Source organism: Harpia harpyja, chromosome 4 (assembly GCF_026419915.1).
Source record: "Harpia harpyja isolate bHarHar1 chromosome 4, bHarHar1 primary haplotype, whole genome shotgun sequence".
NCBI lineage: Eukaryota > Metazoa > Chordata > Aves > Accipitriformes > Accipitridae > Harpia > Harpia harpyja.
In genome coordinates, this window is record NC_068943.1 from 74,799,141 (window position 1) to 74,818,259 (window position 19,119).

The following is a 19,119-nucleotide window of genomic DNA, read 5'->3' on the forward strand; positions in this document are numbered from 1 at the left end:
AGTGAAACCCAGCTCAAGTCCACACAGCAGGAGGTACAAACACGCACAGCAGCTACAATTTTAATTGCACACTAATCTGTGCTACAAAAGCCTGGTCATTTCAAATCCATTTTTATGCCTCTTTAAAGTTACAAAAGAAAACTTCATTGAAAACAAAATGATCTCTCATCTTCCATTCTACAATCACAATATTAATTCTAAAGCTATTGAGAACCTTCATAAAACATTCTAACTCTGATTACATTTGAGAGGATGTTTAAGCGTGCACACTTAAAAACGTTTCATTCAAAATGGGTTTCATTCTTGCATTTGCCAATCATCATGTTACATTGATTAAGGAACAGTAAATCTGCTGTTGGCATTCTTTAGTCCCATCTGTGATGACAACGTTGTGACAGCTCAGTTCAAAGAATCAACTTTGCCAATCAACTTCTTTTTCTCTTTTCCGATTTCCATTTTCCAGGAAAAAAAAAGCACTGCCAGCTCATAGATAAACCAGCAGGACTGATATTAAAGTTAATGAATGAGAATGCATCACAGCCCTCAAAAAAAAAAAAATCCAAATAACATGTCCCACACCAACGTGCACATGGAACAAGTGCAGTAGGAAGGTGGGATGTGAAAGATGGCTAATGGCAACAGATCGACACATTAAGTTAGTTATTCCCCAATAATGATATAAAAGATCTTGAAGATTTTTATTCAGGTATTGTCCTCTGTTGGAAGGCTAACAAGGATGATGGGCTCCCATCTTGTCCTAGGATTGCTGTAATTGGTAGCAATTGGTAGTAATCTCCTTTACTCACTGTGTTATCATAATCTTTCAATTCTTATGAGATTTGTAAAGATGTTGTGGTTGCCCTCCCTTAGAATTTCTTATTTCAAAGTGGGAACAACTCCTCTATCCATTCTGTACACATTCCAATTCATGCTTATCCTGAGCTGTTATTTCTCTTTCTTGGTCATTGATTCTCCATATTCTTCTCCATTGTCCTCTATGTGGCCAAAAATTTGATAATCCCTGCTCAGGTCCCAACTAGGATTAACTCTAATAAGAGTTAATCCAATTTCAACTTTTCAATACTTTAAAATCAATTATAAACAATTCCCTATTATCACATGGAGGCTCCCATATCCAGAGTCACAGGGGCAGCACACTGGAGGATGCAGGGGAAGAGGGAGAAAACAAATTCTGCTGCTTTTGTCACATAAAGAGGGGGATGCAACCATGACACACCGTTGTTGTTCTTAGCCCAATGCAAAGGGGATCTGGGCCAGAATGCTCTCTCCTAGTGCATACAAAACAAAGCAAAGAAAAATAAAGAAAAAAAAAAAGAAAAAAGAAACCTAAAGAAATACAGTGCAAACAGAGAAGGACTCTTTGCCAGAAGAAATTCATAGTTCTTAAACTGTAGTTACATAGCTTTATCAACTTAGTTTTTGGAGGTATTACTATAGAGATGCCATATTTTGCTAAGTTTGCAAATATTTATGTGCACATATCTGTTAAACTGGATTGATAATTTACTGGTATGAGGTCAAGAGATTTGAATACATGCCCAAGTGGCTGCAGGACTAAGGTCTTAAACTGAAAGAAAGCTCTTTGAGGAAAGAATTCAACCTATATAGAAATCAAGATGCAAGTTTCAAAGTTTTGAAAGATAGAAAGGAGAAGAAATAACGAGGTTGATAGCTACATATCTACTTCGACCTAGCCAGGCAACTAGAAGATTGCCACTTTTCTTAAATTCCTTTTAAGAATTAAGATCAAACTGCTGCCTGGTGATTTCAAAAAGAGCTTATTTCCATTCTGAAACTTAGACTTCTTTGCTTCTCTCCCTCTTTACCCCTCTCATGGTGCAAGATTTACCTGCTGGATACAATCCTTCATTTTATGCTTGGATCTGATTTTAAAGCCTACTTCTTACTTTAATTTCAATCAAATAAAATACTAAATTATCATATAATGACAACTGAAGAGCATGTGTCTTTAAAGAATGTATAAATATGGTATGTGACACTCAATAATGCTACAGATGGCAATTCCGAAAAGGACCCAAAGACTTAGCTCACTCCAGTTGCCCAACTGGAGTTGGGCAACTGCAACTGCACAAAGACAAACTAGAGCGACTTGCCCAGGGTGAAAGAAAATATAGAACAGATTTGAACAGAACCAAACTTTGTGACTCCAACTCCAAGGCCGACCAGCTATTGAACTTTTTTTCATTTTTTCCTCCTTACAGACTGCAAGGATATTTTAAGCAGTGACAATAGTAGACATAATTGTCCTTTGGAAACTATTAATCCTTTATAAAGGCAAAGAAAAAATCCTTTAAAAAGACAAAAAAAAAGCGCCAAACCAACAGCACTCCCATGACAATGGGCATTCTAGTGCCTTTTTTCTGAATGATGAGTTCAGAGGGCATCTAACTCACTCTGTAACCCCCTAAACTGTTAGCATATTCACTTCCACTCATGTTTTTTTCAGCTTTTGTTTATGTGGTCTTCATTGGTACACTGCCATTAACACAGGCAAAATATTTTCGTCTTTAAAGGACCTGAACCCTTCTGTTGAAGGTAAAAACACCACTGGTGGAAGAAAACTCCACATTTCCATGCCAAAATTAAAGAGGAAGAAACAATGCATTTTATAACATGCAGAATGTTACTCCGTTCCATTCTCATCATTAAGAATCCTAGAAGACTTGAGCTTTATGATACAAAGATCTAAACCAGGGAAGTTATTTTATTCTGTAAGGTAAATGAACAGGTGTTCCTATAACATTACAGATTCTATTATCAAGATCCCTTAATCAGATTTTTACTACATATGACACAAAACTCAACTTAGCCTCTTACAAAAAAGGTCAATAGCATTCTATACCAAATGATAACTTCACATGGTTTTTTAAAACAGTTACATGTAAGGCTTATCAACATTGTACTCCAATTTTGTTTAAACCCACTATACACAGCAAAATTATACATCACATCCCAATTTTTAACTATTTTTATGTTGATTAGGAAACAGAATTCCACTGAATTTTCATAAACATCTGACCACAGAGCAGGGATGGCAAGTTATGGCACACAAACCAAGTGGCTTGCAAGAAATGGACATACAGGTCCAATGCTGATGCTGTGCCACAAGACCAGCAGTGTTTTGTGTTGTCACACAGACTGCTATGTAATTTTAACCCCCAGGTACAAGCCACAGAACAGGCAAACTGTTGTGGCTTTCGAACCACATGAAGATCTTAAGAGGAGTTAATAGGGTTGAGGTTGACTCCTTGTGAATGAAAAATAGCTTGGGAAACTGCATTAACCCAGCAAAAGTCACCCCCGGGCTATTTTGCCAAGACAGTTTTGTACTTCTTCCACCCAATACAAATCATGCCCATGACTGGAACAGGACAGGAGACTTGGTGCAGATGCAGGGAATTGCAAGTCCCAGAAAAATGACTGCCCATTGCTTTCACTGACAATGTTCAGAAATGCTACACTTGCCTCTTTTAGAGGTCAAGAATAAAGGGGATGACTGCTCACCAAAGTATCTGCAGAAAACTCTTCCAGCTGGAACAAAAACATCAGTGCCAACCAAAGGACATAACTGTATGCCACAGACATCACCCAGGACATCTTCCTTTGAGATCTCACAGCAGGTAGCAATGGAATGGATTTTTTAATTTTTTTTTTTTTTTTTAAAAATAGCAGATTGTTTAGTCTATATTCAACCAGATACATTTTACCTGCTGCTGCCAACTGTCTCTGGGAACACTGCTGTGTCAGATGTTCCCTATAGCTTCTGCTTCACTCAGAGCTTTTCACTTTTTGATTACCCTTAAGGAGGGAGTAAGAATTAGGGCATGATAAAGGCACATGAAAGCGGCCATTGTGAAAGGGAAACGGGACTTTTATTGTTCTCTTCCTTACAAGTGCTGGGGGTAGCAAGGAGAGAGGGATGCTGTTGTAAAAAGAGATGGTTAAAAAAGGAAAAGTCTCTGAAGAATCCCAGTACTTATCTCATCCAGGGATTCTCTCCTCTGGTATCAGAGGACAGCCATAACTTTAGAAAAGCTCATCCCATCTGCTGTTTCAGAGGCCTGCAGTGGCCATTGCTGTTAAGCAATCAGTTTATAATGAATTCACGTTCAGAAGAGCAGTACACATGCAAAACCCTTGGGCAGAATTGCCATTATCATAAATCCACCAGTGGCAGAAGTGTGTATAAAGACAGACATTAAACCTCTCTAAACTGTCATACACAGACCACACTTGGTATCACTACAGCCACCATGACTACAGTATAAGATCAAAGCAATTCACAAAAGCAATTGGCTTTAGATATGACAGAAATTTAATTATTACTTAAGCTCTCAGATATTTCAGGAAGAAAAAAAAAAAACGAAAAAACTTTTTTGGGGAAAAACCACTTTGGGATGTTTTTCACATCTAGTTTTCAAATGCTTGTACTACCGAAAGCCTTGCACCGACACTTCAACTTTCCAAAAAGCTGTCTAACTTGCACTTAAACCTAATGGATAGTACCTTAACAGGTAACATACGGTGTGGGTAAGGATTCGTTTCATCACAAGAATGATGATGCACTTAGGAAGGCTGAGAACGCCAGCCTGCCTTCAACCACCTCTGTGGCTCCATTGCATGTCATTGACTCATCATCTGAGGGGCATCATAAATCCGTTAATACTAATTCCAGCAGTCACATAATTGCGACTGAACAAAGCTAAAGCGGCCCTGCCTGCTCCAGTGTAACGCAACTCTGCTTTTGCATAGGAAGGGAGTGCCGTGCAAGCTTCTGCGAATGCCATCTGGCTTCTGCATTACAACCACAGTAACAGCACTCGTAATTCTCTCCTTACAACATATATTAATGAATCCAGAAAGCTAAAAGTAGCTTGCAAGTCAGGATCACTGTCACAATGCTGTTTCTCCTGGCAGCAAACTCCTCAGCTGGGAAGAACAGGATGGGTGTGGGGGGAATCATAAGAGAGAGATGAAGCTGGGGATGAGGAGGGGAACTTGCTCAAAAAAAGAAAAAGAAAACTTGGTAAATAAGCGCAGATTAGAATTTGTGGTCAAAGTTCACCAACTAAAATGTTAATTTTCTTCTCCAGCAACAAAGCGTCCTCCTACCTCCTACATCACGTTACAAATTTCAGCACAGCAGACAACAAAATGACACAGTAAGCTTCAAGCTAAAAAATACAACAGAGCTGTGAGACCTGTTAAGTTTTGGTTTTGTTGAGAATTGCTACAATCAATTCCTTCGAGATGAAATAAGACACTGGAATTTTCATGATCACAGGGGAGAGCCTGAAGTTTGCAAATGCCAGGGCTTATATCATTCAAAACACATTAGAAACATCAGTTTCAAAACTTCTGTCTCAACCATGTCATGAAGCACCTCAAAGAGTCCAGCATGTGTCCTAATCTTTACAGGCTACCAGCAGCAATTACAAGAGAAGAGAGAAGCCCAGCTGACAGACGGGGAGCAGGAGAGGAGCAAGTGATCTACACAATGAAGAAATCATGTCACAAATGCTTTCGCTGTTACTATTAACTACTTTTAGAAGAGTCATGCTGGTGTGATACTGAACAGTTATCTGTCTCATTAGCTCCAAAGTTTGCTACTGTAGGAAAGTAAAAACACAAGAGTTTCAAAAACCCAACAAATCCAAACCAGTTTACAATAGTCTTCTGAGGACCCTGGCTTATTTTGATTTTGAAATTAACCAAAATCATTATACAAACCCATATAAGAAAAAAGTAGCTTAATTTTATTTTCTGAGACTTTTAGGTTCATTTAGTAATACCCATTATACTACTGTTCTGGTGACCAGTGTTGATTTGTATTAAAAAACCAAACAAACAAAACCCCCAACAAAAAAAGAACAACAAAACCCCCCCAGTTTATAGCTATAGGATAGAAAACCACAGAATCGGGCTTTACAATCTGCTCTCCTGCTTCGTGACCACAGTATATATGGGTTTTATCTTAATGTGTAAATAAACTACTATATATTTTGTTACAGACTCTGATCTTGCAGGGTACAGCAAGTTTGCATGGAGAAATGATGTTAAAAAACCCAAAAGACAATATAGTATGCAAAGCCAAGCTAATGATGGTTACAAACATACAACCCAGGTTTCACTGGAAGTGCCGACAATTAGATGAAAACAATCTGGTTTTGAACAGTCTCACATCTCTCGCTAATCAGCGCAATCACTGCAAAGCCAAGCTTCCTGTCTCTCAGCATTACTGGTACCAAATGTCCTGGTAAGAGAAAGAGTAACTAGCTTGAATAAAAGAACAGATGAAACGATGGGAAAAGTGGCACATTCATATTGGAAGTAATCCTACTTATAAAAGCCATCATGAGATCTTCCAATTTGACTAAGACGACATTCAACTAAATTTAACAGCAAACTGCAGAGCACTTCCTTTATGTCAATAGTGAAATAAGGTCACAGGCATCCTGGAAAGTCCCCTTATGCCCTTGACTTAGCAAAGTCCAAACTTTTCTATCATTTCCTTCAGAAAAGAAGGAAAAAGAAAAAAAGAGAAGATGACCACAATCAGAGCACATGCTCTAAAACTAATCTTGTAGGACCTGAAATGGAGAAGAGAAGCAGCATTAGACTTCCATATTTGAGAGCAAACAAGGGTCACATGAGGACCTTACCAGCAACACAGAAAACCTGTTTCACATCAACCTGCCCTTTTTACTGTGTAGTTTTCAAAGGCACAATTATATGAAACTATGCTTATCATACCTTTTCAAATTTTGTCAGCAACTCACGTAAGCTGAAATTCAGGCCAATCATCATTAAGCGTCCCCCGAAGCCTACATTTTTCTGGTACGTCCTCCAAGCCGGGCCTATAGCCTTCAAAAGGTTTCTCTCTTTTTCCACCTATACTGTCTCAAAACTCTCCGAGAGCTCCTGCGCGTGCCCCTCTCCTGGGCCGTGCTCCCCCAGGGGCAGTTCAGGCAGCACCATTGTCACAGCCTCCCTGGCCCCGCTCCCTGCCACAGGCCGGGCACCTGAGGGTGAGCCGCTGACGCTGGGTGATGCTCCTTGCAGGGTTAACCCGGCCCCATGGTGCTGTGGGGATCTCCTCGTCTCCACACCTGGCCAGGACTGCCTCCAGCTCACCTCGGCAATGGCCTGCAGGCTCCAAGTGCTTCTGGCAGGCCACAAGCTCAATGGTTGGTCTCAGTGACCCTGAGCAAGAGAAGCTATACTCCGCTGGCACACGATGGATGCAGAGAGTGGGAAGGAGGAGCCAGTCCTTCCATGTTGCTCCATTCAAAGGAAAAAAAAAAACCAAAGAAAAAAAGAACAAAAAAAATCCCCAGAGAAACTTCTGCTTAAAGAAAGCACCAAAAGCCAGCCTTTCAGAGAAGTCGAGTGGGACGAGGCACACTTCAGCCTAGGAAGCACGGCAGCGCAACCGGACGGGAGACCACCTTTCCTCTCCCTGCCTTCCTCGCCGCCAGCGGGCTGCTGTTGCTGTGGCAGTAACCAAGCCACCTCCAGCCCGCTTCGCTTTGCCCAGGGGATGCTGCACCACAGACCAGCCAAGGCCCATTAAAAGAAATTTAAAAAGTCACTTCCTTTGTTTAGGGGGAAGGAAAAAAAAAAAAAAAAAAAAGTCTCCAGCAAAGGATCCTGCTGCAACCTCCAAAGCCTTCGCTGGGGATCTCCTCCTTTGGTCCTCTCTGTTCTGACAGCCGTGCAGTCATCTATCCCCGGCATTTGTTTATTATTGTAATCAGCATCCTCCCTTCCAGCAGCCGTGGTGCCGCTCTGACGCCAAGCACACTCCCCCTTCCCGGAGGCCTCCCCGCTGGAAAACCACCGCCACCCCTAAAGGCTGCAGAAACCCCAGACCAAAACCCCTCGCTCGCCCCTCTTCCTTCCCCTCGAAAGGAAAGGCAGCTATTTAGTCACTGAACAGGTTTTGGAGCCGTAAAAGCAACGGGTGCTCCACAAAGCCTACAGGCGCCCGCTGCCGCTGGCTCACGAGGGCAGACAGATTGTTTTCATATGAGCCTTTGCCCGCCCGCAGGAAACCTGACACCCCAAGGGTGGCTACTAGGAAATCGCTCCATTGCAAACCATTCCCACTGGAAAGCCTGTGTGCATGCGAAGGCCTATTTAAACTCCTATTAATGCTTTCCGTACAACCACACATTACTCAACCGGCAAAAAGAGCTTCGGTAATAGTTGCCAGCAAGTCAGAAAAAGTATAATTAAAACCAAACCAACAACCCATCACTTGCAAACCCCTTTATAACAAGTACTCCTATGACCGTGTTGGGAGTCACGTGCTGCTTTTACTTTCTTTTTAATTCACCCGACTGCCATTTGAAGTACAAATAAAGTCACCAATGACAAAACTGTCTTAAAAATTATTCTCAGCTAGTGGGTTATACCGATAAAGCCAGTACGGGTCGGGATTTTAAGAATAAACTCTGGAGAAAAAAAAAAAATAAATATTGGGAGTAGCAGGATTTTTGCTTATTTTATTTGTACTTTGCCACGTGTCTGTAGGTTTTATGTGGGCATATTACACGAACTGCAGAAGTGCTTGCAAAATAAACTGAGAAAAGTTTTCCAAATAAAGATGACGGAACTAGACCAGCTTTACTGCATAACTGACGGGTAAGCACAAACTGTCTGAATTTATTCCAGTGCTTATGGAAGCAAAAAGCCCAATTATTAATGCAACAGTATCTAAAATCATGTTCAAATACTGTCCTTTTCTAAATTAACCACTTACAGAAGGAAAATAACACATTAGAGTGTGAAAGTAAAACCATCCTGTAAGAAGTTTAACTACAATCTCTATCTGAGAATCTCTCTTTTCTTCTCCTGCAAGACTGACACAAAGTTTGGATCCTGATTCCCATACACACTAAGGCTTCTTTCTGCTGCTGTTGCAGAAAAAACCCTTGCAAAACAGGAAGAAAACAGCATTTAAATCCACTTCAGAGGTGCTAGTGCATACAAAATGAAAATGGGTGTCAGGCTGGATTATAATGAGGCTTCATAACTCCAGGACTGTATCCAAATAGACAACATTAATTTTATGTTTATTCTCAGTCTTCATACTTAGATACCTTGTTTCCTGATTTTCTGCTGTCATCAAAAAAGCATACATTCTAGATCTTTCAATACTATTCAATGCAAATGTAAATGCCCTCTGAGGCGGATAATTACCATTTTGCAGAATTCTGTAAAAGGTAATCAAATATATACATATACACACAGTGTTGGACCAATGTTTCCAGTAAAACGGCTTTGAAAATTGTACTGAATAACAACTTTTTCAGTGGCCCTTTCACATGAAAGCACACTACAGTATTTGAGAAATTCTGCATTTGTAGAAGAAAAATAAAATACAGTAACTGAAATAAGCTCTGCGTTGACATATATTTAATATAGCCTGTACATGTAAACACAGTAGTTCTGTAGACATGACAATGTTGGATTGTAAGTTCCAGAAATACAACATAACAGTAAGACAGCTTTATATTACTTATTACTACTAAAATTTTCCTGATCAGTTTTGTCATAATTTTCCATAAAAATAACATACATCCATTGTTGGCAACGAAAATGGAATTTTATAATGAAAACTACAGGTCACACAGAGATTAAATATTTGAATGCTAGAGTCCAAAGAAATTCACATTCTGACAGCGTAAGCCCTCATGCGAATACATGATCTTCAGCTAAAAATGAGCAGAACACCAACAGTCCTGTAACAAAGCCGCCTTCCAAAATACTCTTGCAGATACCGAGCTCCACAAATGGGAATTTAAGACACTGGAGAGCCATGTACTGCTGCAGACGATTGTGTGCAATGGAGCTTCTTGTTACATTTTGATATTAGAGCAGTTTGGTGCATTTTCTCACACAACTTAAGAAGATAAAACTGGAAAAAAAATAACATAACCAGCTAACAGCACTTTATAGCCATTGGTAATGTTACTAGTGGCAGCCTGCAAAATGCAAGGACCATCAACGGAAAAGCACTTTTATCACATGTAGAAAAAGGAAGGTCAGCACAGCAGCCTGTGACACAAAGAACTACGAACACATTTGCTAGCAACTGTTTTTAGGAGTTGGGTTCTGAACAGCACACCCTGCAAATCCAGGCTTAAAGGCCTCATCATTTAGCAAGACACTTAACATAGGGATTATAAGACTAATAGAATTGTACATCTAAAAACTTAGTACTGTAAAGTATCAATTAAAAACCCCCTACTTTTTATCAAGTATAAATCCAGAAGTAACTGAACGTTGGGCTACTGCAAACAAGTGAACCAGCAGCATCAATGAAACCAAAACTAGGTAAGGAAAAAGAAAAAAAATGTTATTCCATTGCCTCTGGAAGGAAAATTACCTGATCAACTTGGAGGTGATATTATACACACCTCTAAAGTTCAATTTCAGAAAAGATAAAAGTCTTTCAGACTTTAATCTGCAAAACAAGATTAAGTATGTGTAAAGACACTTAAGAATTTGCTTCATACTTGAGATGATGTGAAAAAAATTCAAGAACACTGTCATACTAAGCACAATTTGACTTTGGAATACAAACTAAAGAAAGGAGAAAAGTTTTTTCCTAGAAGACAAATGGAAAAATAAACAGCAGCAAGATCCTTAAGAGTAAATGAACCAGTTTGTTTATACACAGAGCATACATATATCTTATGTGACTCACAACAACGGGTAACAACAACAAAAAGATAAAAAGAATAGTGTTCCTTTGTGCGACTCAGATGTAAAGGACGCAGAGGTCAATAGGTGGTTACAGCAAATCAATACATCCCGGGTTCACTCAAGACACGCAGCTTCAGGCAGGAACACAAAAAATTCACTTGTTCAAAAGCATTGTGGTATTTTCTCCTGCCTTGCAAAACACCTGGTGTCAATCTGATCACACCAGGAGGGAGAGCTGCCCTCTCTCCCTTCTACAGTGGGTCAGCATTTACAATACAGAGTTAACACACGGCTCCAGCAAGGTTGGTCCTACACTGAGGCTCACTATCAATTGAACACAACACCAGGGTTTCACTAAGCAGAGCTCTTCCAGCACAGCCTCACTGATAACCTCTGCCAGAAGCCAAATCACTCAAGCGACACAGTACCCCAAGGACCAAGAATTCATCAAGACAGATACGACAAATCAAGCTTTTACAATAAAGCAGAAAAAGCAGCACGATAAGACAGAAGTCACGTAAATATGATTGCCCATATTACCAATTAGGTATCTGTTCCAGTGGCAATTGCAATGCAGATTATGAATGACATGAAAGGGTTTGCAGAGTTCCTAGAGCTTAGAGCCAAGGCACTGCACTGGTTTGACTTTTTCTTTATTCCTTTCTTTAAGACTAAAGTGTACCAGTTTGCCTTGGGAAGGTATTTTTACATGGATTAACCGGTCACATTCAGTGGTCTGCCCTGTGCAGTATCTGCCACATTTAATGACAGAGTTCTGCATTAGGTAAGCACAGATAGACTGTGGCCTTCCTCAGAAAATGGGGCATGAGACAAGACTTTAAATCTCAAGAATAAAATTTGTTAGGATTCCAGATGAGAGAAAGTAGTCTTGGTGACAGGCAATGGTTGCACTGCCATGAAAGGTTAGTAAAGGACTGGGTGATATGGTGGTGGGTTTCCCCCACCTCCTTGTATTTTTAACTTGTTTGGACAACACATGGCTTTCAGCTTTATGAATCAACTGTGATTTTCTAATGTTTTGGACCTGAATATAAGTTGTGTGTTTTAATTTCTTTGATCTTCCCAGAAGCACCCAACCCTAAAAGCAGAACATTTCAAATGTACTCAGAACACAAAACCCCAAAGAATTATCTCATACTTGGAGTATATCTAAAAGAGCTTAGACGTCAAAGCGAAGTCTGCAGGGAAGTACCACCATGGCATCCATTTCAGGCATGAGGCCATTAAGAAACTTACTGTACAAGAGGCAGACTTAAATTCCATTTATGGGACTGGCCAGAACATGAAGGTTTCAATGCTGGCTCTAATTGACAGAATGAGGGAGGCAGCAGGGAGCATGGATGAAATCTGTCTTTTATGCCAGGCAGGAATTTCATCATCAGGTTATTACTTCCTAGTTATTACTGGTGACTAAATGAAATGTTACTATTGATTGACAGTCTATAAAGAGTTCACTGGGAAGCCTCCTTCTAAGACTGTTAGCTGCCTTTCCTCCTGGTTTTCCCCCTTCAGGTATGAGATACCAGCACTTGCTTGCAATAATCATACTGGAAATCAGCAAGCCAGGAAGCACCTCATGGTCTTTCTGTCTTTAATAGCAACTTTAACTCTGCTCTCTTTGCACAGAAACAAAACAAACAAGTTGTCTTAGATGTACTTATTAACATTTTTATTAAAAAGGGTGAAACTGAAAACAGAGTGACAGTCTAGTGGTGATATAACATGACAGACTGTCAAAGCAGCCCACCTAAGGACAAGATTGTAGAGGCTGCATTAACCTGCACCCAGAGTAAGCATCCAGTTTCCCAAGTTAAAAACATGGGACTTTCAATATTTCAGCCCAACATGAAAATTTAGTTTTCCTTAAGATTTTCTTGATTGTGTTTCTTCTAGCTCCCTGACAGCTTAGTCCAAGAAGTGCCTCATTAAAACCATGGACAATACATGGGACGATTAAATACACATCTTTAAAATAATTTGCTAAAAGAAGGGCTTATTTATATATCTATTACTTGGCAAAGGATACCCATCTCTCAAGATACTAAAACTGACCAATGAAAAGCTGATTAATTTAGTAGTTTTTAGACAAGTACTCAATCCACTCAATAGTGAAAAGACCACGGAAATCGTATTTTTATTTCAGAGTTTATCATAATTGACAGAGCATCTTGAATTCTACAGCACTAACTCAAGTATCTGTGGATTAAAATCTCATTCAGATAACATATTGCAGTCTCCTCCTACTTTACTTCTAAGCAATGGCATTAGACTCAAGCACCTAACAAGGTTATAGTGCCATTACAGTTATACTGCATAATTTATCATTTTGCCACACTCCAAAGTTAAGTACCCAAGCACAACCTTTTGACTCAGTCCACCTGTATATTATTTTATGCTCTTTTATGTTATACCTTGTCTTATATTCTTAGCTAAGTAAGTGGCCGTATCTTGCAGGAAGGAGAGGTATTACCTGGATCTAGTTGGTTTTGGTTTTTTGCGGGTTTTTTTTTTTGAAAGCCACTGGGAATTGGACTCTCCCCATCCAATGCAAATTCTGATCTCAGCCTTAAAAATTTGCTTCAGCTGTGAGCTTTTCAGCCATGAACTTTTAATTCTGTTTTTGAATACTGGCTAGGCATTTGCTATATAAAAACAAACACATTTTGGATTTCTAGCATAACCATTAGCAAGATGATCTTCTGTATTTAAAAAGAGCATAAAGTATGTAATTTGTATTATTTGAAGTAAATTTTTGTCTATGAAGACAGAATCTTTATAACATTTATAGAGAAATGTGCTTTTATATCAACTTTAATGTGCCATAGCAGAACAGCCATAAGAAAATTACTCTTGTGAATATAGCAAATGGACAGCTACTAAATTGTTCTATCAAACCATAGGAGGTCAATCTCCTAATCTGGCAAGAAATACCAAAGTATACCATTGTAATTTATCAAAAAGGTGGAGGGTTTTTTTTGTTTTCAAAGTTCACTAAAAAAAGATCAATGACCTTGGACTACAGGGATGTTTCATTAATATTTAATTTAAATCTTTTCATGCCGTGGCTACTGCATCCAAGCGGTAGCCCACAATGCCTCACCAACAGAAATGAACTATATTTTTTGCTGTGAGTAGATAAAGAAAAGAGAGCTTACTTTAAAAGCCTTATGACTGATACCATAGGACAACCCTGTCTTCATCTAAATTAATTTTCAAACCATGGGATTAAATCTTAAAAACTCATCATAAGATTAAGGTTTAAATGTTGTAGCTCAGAAAGAGTATTCATTCTTTTCACTAACTGTGTAGTGATCCCCTAAGCCAATTGTGACGTTATGTAATTTAAAAAATAAATTATATTCCTTTTTACCACACCTAGTGTGTAATAGCACTGAAGCTGCCAGGTACACCTAATCATTGCTTAGCAACACCTTAAGGGAGAACAGAAGCAATTCGAAGTTTCAGAAAGTAACCCTCTAAAATGTAGTTGTGGCTTTTCTGAAGTGAGGTGCTTCAAGGAAGCTGTGTAAAAAGCCTGTAAGAATGGAACAACGTACCACGAAGACTGGAGAAGAGGGACAAGAGTGCAGAGAATTGAATTTCCACAACTCCTGCATGCAAGTCACACAGTGCTGTAGGTGCTGCTGAAAGCGCTCACTGTTCATACCAAGCACTTCCAAATAGGGAATGAAAGGGTAAGAAAACACCTTCCTCCCATGCACAGGACAAGTAAGGGAGAAGATATACCGTGTCTTTTAAAAGTTACAGCAAATCCTTTCCTCTGCTCAGCTGCTTGTCCGCCAGTACCTGGCAGGCGTTATGATTTTCAAGTTTAAAATTGCCCGCAGGCACCTGTGCTCCACCGCATACTACTTCCCTACACCTATGACAGTTCTGCTACAGGAGAGGGATAATTGAGCCCAATATGCTCATATCTGCTATTTTTCTCCTTTTTGAACTTTATCCTATTAAGCATATTCGGCGTATCTTTTCCCTGGAGTAAGCTCTCAGTGACTGCTCTGGCAGTTGACACCCATCATCTCTACTTTGTCCTGGAAAGAATTTGGACACAGTAATAAGTTTGCATAGCTATCAAAGATTACAGAGAAATAGTTACAAAACTAATGAGAGAGAATTGAAATCTTGAGCATTACCAGCCAACTAACTTGACTGTATTCCATTTAGTTTCCCAGCATGTATCTATATCAGTCTACTTTTTGATCTACATTGTGTCCATTATACAGCTAAATGAATGCTCTCAATCATATTTATTTCAGAAGAATCTTCTTTCAAGATCAAGCCCTACAAAGAGGAAGCAACTCATCTGGTTATTACCAAATTCAATAAATGCTTCACTGACAAGGAAAATAGTTAAGCTAAATTCCATTAATCTGGTTGCTACCAAGTGATTAGGACATAAAAGTCCTGCATCATCATGGGCTAGAAAATTAAACCACAGCAGACCTGTGATTAGTCAGAAAAGAGCTTTGCATCTCCTTGGGAACTTTGTTTCATTCTTTCTGCAAAAAGCTCTTTTGTAACAACAAAACCACCTCATGCCCTAGCTTCAAAGGGCTGCTGAAGTTAGATTTGATACTATAAATACAGTGCACAAAGCAGCAACATTTGGCTGTAGAGACACAATGCACAAAATCACTATAGCACTTCAAATACTCTGTCAGAATTTAAGAGACTACTCAAGAAATACACATTTTACAATTTCTAGGAAAATCACATTTGATCTTTGGTCACAAAAGCTCATACACATCACCTCATAAACCTGAAGGTGATCTTATAGCCTAAGCATGCTCATAACAAATACACTTAGACTTTGTAACTGCAAGACATGTTCTAGTTCATTTCTTATCTCTTGATATTTTAGTTGTCACCTTCCCCAGCATCAGAATCTCAGAAGCAGGGTAGAAAGGTAAAGGGAATAGAAGACAATCCTAGTAATAATCTACATTAGTAAAGAATTGGAAGATTCATGAAATGGATAGGTTTATTAGCTTTAAAGTAAATAGTCATAAATATGCATTATGGGGTCAACTCTTGACAATAGCTGATGACTAAGTGAATGCATCCTGGTATTACTTGTTTGGCAGCACAAACAGCTTTTAAAACTGTCAGATAATGCAAACTACACTTAACTTTAATTTTTTTTTTAAATGTCGCTAACATGCAAATAAACATGACATTTTTTTGTGTGTCCAAGGGCTTTCAAGCAGAACTTCAACTATTTTGTGCATCAGGAGAAGGAAAGTTAGAGGCTTTAGGGTTCACTGGGTTTTCTGTTTCTGAACTTTTAAAATAATTGGATTTTTCTTATTTAGCTTCTCTGTTTTATGTCATACCTAATTTCTTTACCTCTATCTCCACTGAACACATAAAGAGAACAATTTTAAAATTTTTTTTAAACTGAAGAAGTTACATAAATACTTAATAAATCAGTGTTACAGGTAATGTAAAAAGCCTTAAAAAAAAAAATCTAAGTTCTGATCAAAGACCGCAAATGCTCAATACTGTTAAGAGATGAAATTATTCTATTTTGTAGCTGACACAAAAATGGGAAGCATCATTCTCATGTTCATTACCTAGAACTCAAACACTTTGAAGGAACATGTGAGAGATCTCCATGTGCAGGAGTGACAGTTCTGCTATTCATGTCTTTTTATATGCACATGTAATAAGAAACAAATTAATCGTGCTTTCAACAGTGAGGCAAAAAATGAAAAAATGTAATGCAACACCTCAGGTTAAAAAATAAAGGTAAGGTCCAAATTGCACAGATCCTCTTAAAAATGCCTTTGTTTCTAACTGAAAATAAGCTTCCAAGGCAGTTATAAAACACTATAGAAAGCAGAGACAAGCCTCATCCAAAGACCTTAAAATTTAATAACAGAAATTAAGAGACTTTACTTTTCAGAAGACATCAAGGCAACCAGTCCCTGTATGTCTTCTTGTTACTGGATTTTAAATCCTATCCCCACACTGAAGCTTCCAACAACAACCATTATCTAAGGGCTTCCAAGGGAATACCACATGCTCTTAAGTAATGGGACGGTTGAGAGCAGTCTTTCACGTCACGCTGCTGGTCATTCTGGCATCTCCCACAGCAAGAAGTGTTCTTCGTTGCAATGCCTGAATGGCTGGCCTATTATCTTTGCTTTAGATAGGTCATTTTGCTCTCCACTCCCCCCTTTTGCTTTTTTAAATTATTCAAGAATTCAGTCTCTGAAAATGATTCCCAGCATTTACCAGAGTGATAAATGAATGTAAAGTCTCAGTAAGAAGCACCCGTCTAGATGCACCTTCCAAAACCATACCATACAGCTCCTGTCTAGTTTAAGGTTGCTATATATGATTGCTAGTAGCAATTTGTGTTTGCTTATTTAAGCGTCAAATGAGCAAAAAATGCTTTTTTGGTTACTTTTCATTCATTTCTTTTTACTTTTCAGTATACCGTGCAGCCCTTCAGTCTAATTTTTTTTCAGTGGCACATGAAGGTGTTTGGCCGAACTCCACCCTTAGTTATTCTCATAGGATAACCCCCAAAAAAACAAAAAAACCAGTCTGGCTTAATGCCTGGTTTATAGCCATGCTTTCTATCTGATAACTTATTCCAATAACCACAGTCAGTTTACCAGACTAATTTTCTGGCTAAAGGCTACTCAGTACAAAACGCAGAAAAACAGATGCCAAAGATGAAGTCTTTGGCACCTGTAGCACTTCTGAAGTCAGTCCTCCCAGCCTGCAAAAAAAAAAAAAAAAAAAAAAAAAATCAAGTCTCCCCTAGGTGTGTTGCTAGGACCAGGTGTGTTCCAGGAATCCCAAACCTCTTGCGAGATGAAGAAGGAGAACTAGAATGAATATTCTCAATATGTTATCCAACTCAACAAGCTGTTGGCAGTAATTAATGTTTCAACAGATACACCCACAGAAGGCTTAAAAACTGGAGCAAATCTGTTTAATTCAGGAGAAGAGAGAAGGAGCAGAGGGAACGGGAAAGCCTTAGTCATCCTCTTGTATATGCTCAAAACCAAAGCAAAGGCAAAGGCCAAAACAGGCTGTGCCTACCATCTCTGCCGGCCCCAATGCCAGCCTTGTGCGACATGTCGATGCATGTAACGAATGCTGCTGCCTTGCTCTCAGGTGGCACTGTCACCCCTTAGTCTGAAGTAAGCCAAGCCCAGGAAATGAGGTGCTCGGGGGAATGGACATGCGTGCAGGACAGGAGGCTGCCGAGGGCTGTTAGCACGCACACACAGAGGGACTCTGAACTCACCACTGGATTTCTCAGCATGGCTGCTACAAGCACGCTTTTCTTCTGAAATATCCCATCTGACTAAAGTTATTAAGCACTGAACCAGACTTCCTCACAGAAGGTTTATTATCCTTCTGCATGCTGTGCCATTTTGACAACTAAGAGGCTCACATAGAGATCTTATCAGTGGCCTGTTGACAAAAGTAAAGAGCATTTACAATTGAAATTATGATAATATAATCTTTACTCTTGAAACAAAACGTAAGCTGCAATATCCATAACTGCGGCTTTAGCTCTGGCTTGAACAAGAAGCTTATTTAAATACAATGTGCCTAAGGCTTCTCTAGCCCCATTTTATTACTTGTTACTTTACAAGAAACAAAGAGGTTTTCCAAATTTATTCAGGCAGAGCTTTCATTGTTTAACATAGGACAGAAGCTGCATTTCCACTGAATTACTGTATGCTTTTATACTCATTTAACTCTCATTTAAAGTCAAGGACTCCACCTACTTTTCAGAAGCGCCTGAGTTTTTGCTGGAGGAAGGAAGCTGAAGATTTGCACATAAAAGCACAGAATGAAGGTTAGAGGCAGCTTCACAAGAACACAAGAGCACTAGGCCACCTTACAGTATTTGCAGCTCAACCTACCTTGCTTTTAATCAGGTAGTAACTTCCTGAAGGTAGTTTTGTTTTTTGGAGCTTCACAAAAAATTGGCTGGCACTGAAAAATTTCAGTCAGCATACAGAAAAATTTGAGGAAAAGAGAATTTTAAAAATATCCACTGCTTTACATTCATTCATACTGTGTTTTTTAAAAAGCTGGAACTCCGAAAACTTAAGAGAAAGATCAGCACTTACTGAGGATTCAGATAAAAACTGTTTAACTGTAGGTATGAGTAAGAAAAAATACACTTGGCAGTCATGCTGCTAAAGAAGAAATATACCAGTCCATTATTCGTGCAGTAGCGTTTGGTCCACGTAGGATCAAATCCTGTTGGCCTTTCTGCATGTTTAATGTCCCAATGAAGGGAAAAGGGGGAGAGGAAGTACACACAACAAAAACGTAACAGAACGTCTA

At 39.1% G+C, this 19,119-nt stretch overlaps 1 protein-coding gene across 4 annotated transcripts in view; it reads right to left on the reverse strand.

Moving 5' to 3' along the window:
* Positions 1 to 19,119, reverse strand: part of UTRN (utrophin) — a 391,603-nt gene that overhangs the window by 140,253 nt on the left and 232,231 nt on the right. The window contains exon 1 of one of the 4 annotated variants that reach the window (XM_052784812.1): positions 6,796 to 6,922. The exons of the other annotated variants lie outside the window; for them this stretch is intronic. Within the exon in view, the coding sequence (XP_052640772.1) occupies positions 6,796 to 6,849 (54 nt within the window). The 5' untranslated portion in view covers positions 6,850 to 6,922. Of the gene's footprint in view, positions 1 to 6,795; positions 6,923 to 19,119 lie in introns of those variants that run through there. 4 annotated transcript variants of the gene reach the window in all.